The sequence below is a fragment of the Pelobates fuscus genome, chromosome 6, assembly GCF_036172605.1.
Source record: "Pelobates fuscus isolate aPelFus1 chromosome 6, aPelFus1.pri, whole genome shotgun sequence".
NCBI classification, from domain to species: Eukaryota; Metazoa; Chordata; class Amphibia; order Anura; family Pelobatidae; genus Pelobates; species Pelobates fuscus.
In genome coordinates this window covers 100566203-100575687 of record NC_086322.1, presented here as the reverse complement: position 1 = coordinate 100575687, position 9485 = coordinate 100566203, and the positions used below count along the sequence as shown (strand labels likewise).

The window sequence follows — 9485 nt, the reverse complement described above, 5'->3', positions numbered from 1 at the left end:
ACAGCAAAAACATTCCAAATGCAATCCTGCACAAAATGAGCAGGCCCTGAATAAAAATGATTCTTAGAAATGTAGAAAAATGGCACTATTTTCAACATTATCCAGAACCAGTATTTTAGTAAATCTGTTATCAATCTAAATTCTTCTTTTAGCTCTTTATTGAGTTTCCTCTATTATTTTCCTCATTCAGGTATGTGAATACACATAATCCCTCTGTAATGATCTTCTTCTCCAAACTTTGATATTTAAGACTCTTATCATACTATTAAAATGTAGGCTGATGAAGACAAGTGATTCTAACATCAAGAACACTTGACTAATGGTCACTATACACATTCCAGTTTCCCTATTTCCCTGAATTTTTAAAAAAAAAATGTGTTGAGACTGAAAGTTGAGATCGAGTGTCTTCACTATTCCTCAATCATGGAGTTCAACTCTAAAGAAAAATAAAATGCATTGTTTTATTTAAAGTTTTCAACATATATCTAAAACTTTGAACCTTTAGGGGAAGTCAGTTCAGAAAAACACAAATTGTTGAGGTACCTTGCTGAACTTAATTCAGATTATCGCAGTTGGATATCAAGAGTTTTTGTGTTTGCAACTCATGGGTCGACTTTGATTTTGTGACTAAAACTCATCCATAGAAATTGCAAGATTGATAATTATATGGATGTAAGTGTATAAATATACCTAAAATCGTCCCCTAATGTAGTTTATTTATGTATTTTTAATGAAACACAGAAGAAAACTTGGCACATTCAGTTAATACTATGGACTCTCGGCACATTTAGCTAATGCTATGGATTAATTAGTATCAGTGACAAATGCAACATGTTTTGTGTTTAAATAATATATACTCAAATGATGTATCCATAAAAACTGTATATTCACATATTCATACAGACATGAAAAAACATAAAAATCCTTTGGTGCTCTCTTTTTAATGTTATTAAAGAGTCCATAAATAATAGCATTAAGGCAACTGTAGAAATCTGCAATGTACTAATATACAACCATTCTAGGGATTAAGGTAACATTTTATAAGACTGAAAAAATAGTAGAGTTGCAGATTTTTTGCCCTTTTAGCTATTTGACAACTCGTCATCACAACTCAAAGTAGTTAATAAATAACTCTGATTTTGTTCTTGTTGGCAATAACAGTGTACTTCTTAGACAGAGAGATGCATAATGTCAAGGTAAAAATGGTAGTAATTAAAAATAAATCTAAGAAGTTAGCAAAAAAGGGTAGTGTCAGATTATTGATCATATATTATCAATTTAGATTATGATCCAACATTGGTTAATTGTTGAACCTGTGTTTTAGTTTTGAAGTTATATTACACAATGCAGAAGATAATACGTATATATGCTTTTTGAGTTTTTACTTATTAAATAATGAGTTACAGTAATATGACTGACAGGCTTCTGTCACCTGATTGGTTGGAGATTTTGTATATACTTAGAATCTGTCATTTTAAATTATTATACATTTAATGAAATACATTAAACAAGTTAATTTGTCTTATTGATTAGTGCTGAGGACTCTCCAATTCAGGAGATGATTCAGCACATATGGTGGCATTTTGAGTCCTTTAGTATGTCATTGGGTACAATAATGGGGTTTGCTGTCGTGTATGTATATAGACACACATTATATTTACATTAAATACTGTATATACTAATGTGTGTGTGAACATATCTGTACGCACATACATATTTTCTACTTAGACTGGTATTCTGGAATTTCTGAAATCTCAGCTATTTTTAAACCGAATCCACCTTTACCTGATTGTTATTTGTCAGCATTGGTGAGGGCTTGCTCTTATTCTTCTCTGCCCCATCGTTAGAACTTTCTTGAAAGAACAACTTTGCTGTACAAAGAGAAATAATTATCCTCTTGTACTCTCTCCTGAAATTTTGGTTCAAGAGTCCATAAATAATAGCATTAAGGCAACTGTTGAAATATGCCATGTAATAACTGCCAACAAACAACCATTCTGGAATTCTAGGTAAGATTGTGTCTGGATTAACAGCAACAGCAAGACCTATGAAGTTCAAAGGTGCCCAACAGACTGCAAACAATACAAAAACTACAAACATTGTGACAAAGTTCCTGAAATCATGAGGTTTCAATTTAGGTTTGTTATCTGGTTTTACTCTACGTCTCACCTGAATTACCAAAATCCATATACGTAAATAGCAAAAAGTTACTATAGTTATTGGTAGTATAAAATGGAAAAACACCACCGCTATGGTGTAGGCTGAGCTTACAGATTGTGAAAATGTACATGAGTATATCCTGGCATCATACTGTAATGATCCAACAAAGAGGTTTGGCAAAATGGCAATGAAGGTTAGCACCCAGATTAGTATCACATAAAATAAGGAATTTTTGTCACTGTACAACTTGTCGTATTTGAGGCTGTGACATATGTAACAGTAGCGATTGATTGCAACTCCAGCAATGTTAAATATTGATCCGATGACGCTTATCCCCATCAGAAATCCACTAATCTGGCAGTGGAGGTACCCTAAATTCCATCCTTTGTGAAATATTGATGTCAGCACCAAGGGATATGGATAGATGGCCACCACCAAATCTGCAATGGCGAGACTTACGACAAATAAGTTTCCTGTTAAAAAAAAAAAAAAAAAAATATGTTAGAAAAATATTTTTATTTATTAATGTACTCCAGTGATATATTTTGCAACCGGGTCTGAGGTTGGCCAGTCCTCACAATGGGATTTGCAAAAAAGTAATGATGATCCAGGCAATCAAGTTCAATCCAGTGGGCAGATATATTGGAGCAAAACTGAAACAACGTTTCGGTCCAGACAAGGCCCTGTTGTGGGCTTAAACATTGTTTTGATTTTGTTTAAATAAATCTAGCCACTTGTTTCAAGAAATCAAGAAATCTAACCACATCTACACATTATATTCTTTGCAACATTTTATTTTTCATTTGAAAATTTGGATTGTTTCTAAGAGATCTTAACACAATCTGTACAATGAAAAACTTCAATAAAGTTATCATTTTCTCCATTTGATGAAATGTATTTTATATAAATTTTAATGTATATGATTGGCAGCTAACATCAATTTATATAACCAAAATCTGACTGCAAAAGCTTGCAAACAAGTTTTTATTGTATTTATTCTTTTTTTTTTAATTGTTTAATTCGTTTTTTTGTTGACGTCAAACAAGAAATGCACAATACACATATACAAAGCCAAGAATGCGGTACATCATACAGGATGAAGTCAACATGTTTCAGCAGAACATCACAAAGTGAAAGCATATGTGGGTTAATACATTCATCAATGCATGGAACGTGTGAGTACATTCAATGAGATTATCGAATTACAGAATAATAATGTGAGTTAGCAAAATCTATAGAATAAACAAAAACATAAACATCTGCTTTGGCCACAAAGCAGTTAGGGGCACACAGTAACCCATGGAGGTCATACTCTTACAGTAACAGTAACCTCTGGTGCAGTAACATATTGTAGCAACACATTGGGGTGAAGCTAAGGTATAGCACTGCACTAATCTGTTTGGCCCAATATTGAATATGTTATGTTATAGGCTGTCAATGAAGCACATGACCTTACTAGATGGACTGGACACTGCCAATAATGGAACAGCTGTGTACTGGCTTTGGAGGATCATTAAAAACCACAGAGCAGGCACAGGGAGCGCTATTTGCATGTGAATCTATGGGCCAACAGCTATGTCCCCTAACGTCTAACATATATGGAGTCAGTTACCAACCATTGTTGAGTGTTCAACAGTGGTCCGAAGACCAGTATGCATCCCAGATTTTATCCAGGCATCCCAGATTTTCAAGTACTTATGCCTACTGCCTCTAGCTGACCAGTGCAATTCTTCAAGACTTTTAACATAATTCACCCTGTCACCATGGGTATAGTTGTTTGTTTCCAGAGCACTGGAATAAAGGCATTAGCTTCCCCTAGCATAAGCCACAGAAGTGTCTGTTGAGGTAAGTTTGGGAGGGAGTGTATCCAGCCTAGCAGGACCTGAGACAGAGTCTCGGTGGGTATGTTAGGGAAGTTATTTTTAATAAGTTCAATAATTTGTGTTCAATACGGATATATGGAGTCACATCGCCACCATAAATGATATTTCACTCCTCTCAGGGACATTGCCAACATACACCACTAACTCAAGGTATGTGGGTATGGAAGAATGAGGAGGTCCTGTACCACATCATTATCCTTTTGTAGTAAGTTTCTTGCCTTGACAGGCTTATGAAGGCCATCACAACTCTGCTAAAGATGTATGCCCAACCACTATAAGCAATATGGTGATGCAGGAAGGTGCACTATTTTATTTGAAAAGGTGCAGTATTAGAGTCTCCTACTTTTTTCTGGATAAGAGCGTACAATTGGGAGAGCGGTTTACACAGTTTGATTACATCTGTGCATGTATTTTCAAAAAAATCTTAGCTCTCTAGACTTCCAATATAGTAAGACAGGTTTCCCTATAAAAACAACCAATTGTGTGTAGTATACAGTATCTAATAGAGAGGGTTGATGCCCTGGCCTTTGAGATCGGACAAGGACCCGATAGAGTTACCATTGTACCTATTGTTGCTGTCTTAGTTCTCACTATGCATTGGAGTGTCCGAGCTCCTTGGCGATTTTGAAACTCTGCGTTCCATGCATAGGGCATGGGGAAGAATATATGAGGGTAAAACACACAGTTCCTTCATACACTGCACCTCTCGCACACACACAAACAGTACACCCGTCACACACAAACACACACAGCACCACACAGACACACATAGAAAAAAAGTTAAATAGAAAAAAATAGATACATTTAAGTACATATTTAACCCTAAAGGACTTTTTTGGTGTTTGTCTTTAGCTGTAAGTTTCCTATCTTTCTCATTTACTATTCCCGTACAAATTATATATTGTTTTTTTTCAGGACAAGAAGAGCATTCTTTACATACCATTATATGTATCATGTAATATAATGTGGTTTAAAAAAATAATTAAATATGGTGAAAAATAAAAAAAATGAAAAAAATTTAACTTTTACTTGAAAAATCTTTTACTCATCTACAAAAGCTAATGAAAAAACAAAACGCTAAATAGATTAAAAATGTTGTCCTGAGTTTAAAAACACCCAGTGTTTATGTGCTTTTTGCTAGTTATAGGGCTATAAGTATAAGTAGGAAATTGCTGTTTCAAAATATATATTTTTAAAATTTATCAATAGTGACATTGTAACACTGTTATCTGTCATAAATCTCTGAATCACACCTCACATGTACATATTTTTTTTAAATAAAAAACAATAGTAAGAAGGCAATAAAGAAAAGTGCTCTATCACCTGTGTGAATCACCCTAAAAACACACTTAACAGTGAAATAAATACAAAATACAAAAGTGAGAGCACACAATGTTGCATAAATACCACAGTATATGTTGAATGTGGGATCTGAAAAATGCAAATATAAAACACCATAGAGTAATATAGTATGCACAGTTAAAACTAATGTACACTTTTACTGGTCCAACTCACATGGTTCTGAGCCACTTAATAAAGCTGGCTCAGACTAGTAGCTTGTAAAGGAGGATGCAGTGGATAGTAGTAGTGAGTCAGAGTTTTCTTTTACCAGCCTCATTAGAGTTGATCATACACCATAAACATTTCAGGATGCAGGAAATAGGTGAAAAAAACAATACATGTATTGGTGAAAAATAGAAATAAATAACCTCACATATAACAAATAAGTCCACTTGACGCGTTTCGGCTAACTCCTTTCTCAAAAGTGGGTTGCTACCATCCTCCTTCATGGTCTTCTCTTTTAAACCTGTTGGGCTTGGCGCCTTTTTCGGACATCTGTTGATGATTCCGATCGGTACATCCACTTTCATCAGTGATGTGCGTCTAGGCATCTCCATTCTCCATCACAAGAACATCTCATCGTCATCCCGTAATGATGTCGGTTTCAGAGCTATAGAGTCTTTATTCCAAATATTACACTCTAAAGGCTATAGCTCTGAAACTGACACCCGCGGAATTACGTCATTACAGGATGACGTTGAGATGTTCTTGTGATGGAGAATAGAGACGCCTAGACGCACATCAATGACGAAAGCGGAAGTACCGATTGGAATCAACAGATGTCCGAAAAAGGCGCCAAGAATTTAACCCCTTCCGCCCCCTTCAGTCCGGTGGGAGTGGGACCCTGAGAGTTGGGGCACCCTCAGGGCACTATAGTGCCAGGAAAACGAGTTTGTTTTCCTGGCACTATAGTGGTCCTTTAAAGACCAATGATGGTCCTAACCTTCATAATGGAAATTTTTACTTACCCAATTGCTGCTGTTGTAATATGTATATATATCTTAGAAATATAATGTCAAACTAAGTGTATTTTAATATTAATATAAAAATACACATATAATTAAATTACACACATATATATATATATATGATATATATATAATAACTATATGTATTGTATATATATATATATATATATATATATATATATATATATATATAATTGTAACATCTAAATAATATGTAAATAAAAATAAATAAAATAATGTAAAAATAATAAAAACAAATTAAAATTATATATATGTGTAATTTTATTCTAACTGTATTTTGATAGTTATATATATATATATATATATATATATATATGTATATCAAAATACACTTAGAATGAAATGATATATATATATATATATATATATATATATATATATGTATATATATATATACATATATATATATATTATTTATATCTGTGTATCTGTGTATTTATAAATTATATCCATATACATAATTACATAAATAATTTCATAAATATACATGCAGACTTCAAATATATAAATATGTATATATATTTAATTTCTATGTGTATATTTATGTAATATTTTTCCATAATTAATTAATTTTATTTATTGCAATTTGAGTGACCTGCCTGACAACCCAGGCTGAAAGTCCAGATAATTTAATTTGCTAGCACTGTATTTAACCTTGTAACTTTCCATGACACCCTAAAACCTGTACATGGGTGATACTGTTTTACTCGGGAGACTTTACTGAACACAAATATTAGTGTTTCAAAACAGTAAAACATATTACAGCAATAATATTGTCAGTGAAAGTGATATTTTTTGCATTTTTCACATACAAACGGCACTTTCACTGATGATATAATTGTTGTGATACATTTTACTGTTTTGAAACACTAATATTTGTGTTCAGCAAAGTCTTCTGAGTATAACAGTACGCCCATGTACAGGTTTTATAGTGTTTGTGAAAGTTACAGGGTCAAATATAAGGCTTGATTTTCCTTCTTTGTTTTTTTTATTGAAATTTGCCAGATTGGTGTTGCTTTTGAGAGCGTATGGTAGGCCAGGAATGAGAATTACCCCCAGGATGACATACCATTTGCAAAAGAAGACAACCTAAGGTATTGCAAATGGGTTATGTTCACTCTTTTGTAGTAGCCACAAACACTGGCCAAAGTTACCGTTCATAATTGTTTTTTGCATTTTTAACACACAAACAAATATAAATGCTAACTTTTGCCAGTGTTTGTAACTAAGTGGCTACTAAAAAAAAAAACTGGACATACCCCATATTGAATACCCTGGGTTGTCTACTTTAAAAAAAAAAACATATATACAAAATGTAAAAGTGAGGGCACACAATGTTGTATAAATGCCACAGATATATATTGAATCTGGGATCTGAAAAATGCAAATAAAAAAGATCATAGAGTAATATAGTACACAGTTAAAACTAATGTACACTTTTACTGTACACTTTTACTGTACACTTTCCCTCGGCGCTGGGGATTCTCCTCCTCCTTCGGTCGTCATTGGCTGAATGCGCATGCGCGGCAAGAGCCGCACGCGCATTCAGCCAGTCCATAGGAAAGCATTTACAATGCTTTCCTATGGACGCTGGCGTCTTCTCACTGTGAAAATCACAGTGAGAAGCGCGGAAGCGCCTCTAGCGGCTGTCAATGAGACAGCCACTAGAGGCTGGATTAACCCATATGTAAACATAGCAGTTTCCCTGAAACTGCTATGTTTACAGCAGGCAGGGTTAATCCTAGATGGACCTTGCACCCAGACCACTTCATTGAGCTGAAGTGGTCTGGGTGCCTATAGTGGTCCTTTAAGGGGATGTTTCTGATGATGGCCCTGAACCTCCTTTCTAAAAAAAATTTTTAAAAACGCACATGCGCCATAACATTGGTTAATGCGGCATTGGTGGGCGGTAAGGAAATGTTACCATCAACAAAGATACAAAAGTGGGCGTTAAAAGGTTGACTACCCCTGGTGTAGTGAATACTAAACATAGTGTATAAATAATGTTTACATTTTGAAATGACAGTTTTCAGTATGGCTACTGGTAGTGTTTGCATGACATACAGAATTTTGGTTAATGCCATTATTTTGAGGACATTAATGCACCCAAACATTGCAATATGTGGTAAGTCTTATGTTTCTAGATCTCATTTAATGTGGTCAACAAGTGGCCTATAGTCAGGGCCGGCCTTAGGCCTTTAGGCGCCCTGTGTGAAAAATCGTCATAGCGCCCCTCCCCCCACCCCCCCGTCATCCATGTATGATGTAATGTTTGTTTTGTCTGTGTATGTGATAGTTGTGATGACTGTGTGTGATATGTATGCTATGTGTTGGCTGTGTGTGATACTTGTAATGAGTGTATTAACAGTGTGTGATATGCATGTGTTAGTTGTATGTGATATTTGTGCTGGGTTTATTGGCTGTGTGTAATGGTTATTATTATTAATTATGTAAAGACATATATTCTTCACCAAGCCCAAAATCATTCACACATTTCTACTTTTTTTATGGTTTAGATCTCCTGATAGTATAAAAAATGTCTTTAAAATATGCAGTATGTTCTTTGTGGATATAATTAAGTATTTATTACCCAGGACATCATTAGTACCAGATGAATCTGTAAAACATTTTCCAAGGGTTTTTTTGTGTATCGTTGAATTTATTTCATAGTCTACTTTTTATCCAATCTGTTTCTCACTTAGATTTTAAAATGGCATATTTTTGTAGCACTTATGAAAGACTGTGTCTTTGAGGCACAGAAAAGAGAGAATGCATTTCAAATCGAAATTGAAAAGTTAAAAAAATGTGACGCACGGAAAGCTGCTTCGGGGACCAGTGACTGCACTGTAGCAGATTGTAGTTGTGATTACGTGTTATATACATACATTTATAATATTATAATATAATGCATGTTATATTCATTAAAAATATCTTCAGTGTGGTCATTATGGATTATAGGTATTGATGGGATCGAAAAACTACTGTATGATCAGTTATGCTCTGATAATTACAGTACACTGTGCAAGTCATTGCACTTTAGAATATATTATAATAACTTTAAAATAGTCAACATAAAAATGGCAGCTTTAAAAGAGTAAGTGCCTTTATTATG

General features: G+C 34.1%; 1 protein-coding gene across 1 annotated transcript in view; it reads right to left on the bottom strand.

Moving 5' to 3' along the window:
• Positions 1 to 1411: 1411 nt before the first annotated feature.
• MTNR1A (melatonin receptor 1A) overlaps positions 1412 to 9485 on the bottom strand; it is a 271401-nt gene continuing 263327 nt past the window's right edge. Inside the window, exon 2 of the mRNA XM_063458090.1 lies at positions 1412 to 2633. Coding sequence (XP_063314160.1) covers positions 1765 to 2633 — 869 coding nt within the window. The 3' untranslated portion in view covers positions 1412 to 1764. The remainder of the gene's footprint in view (positions 2634 to 9485) is intronic.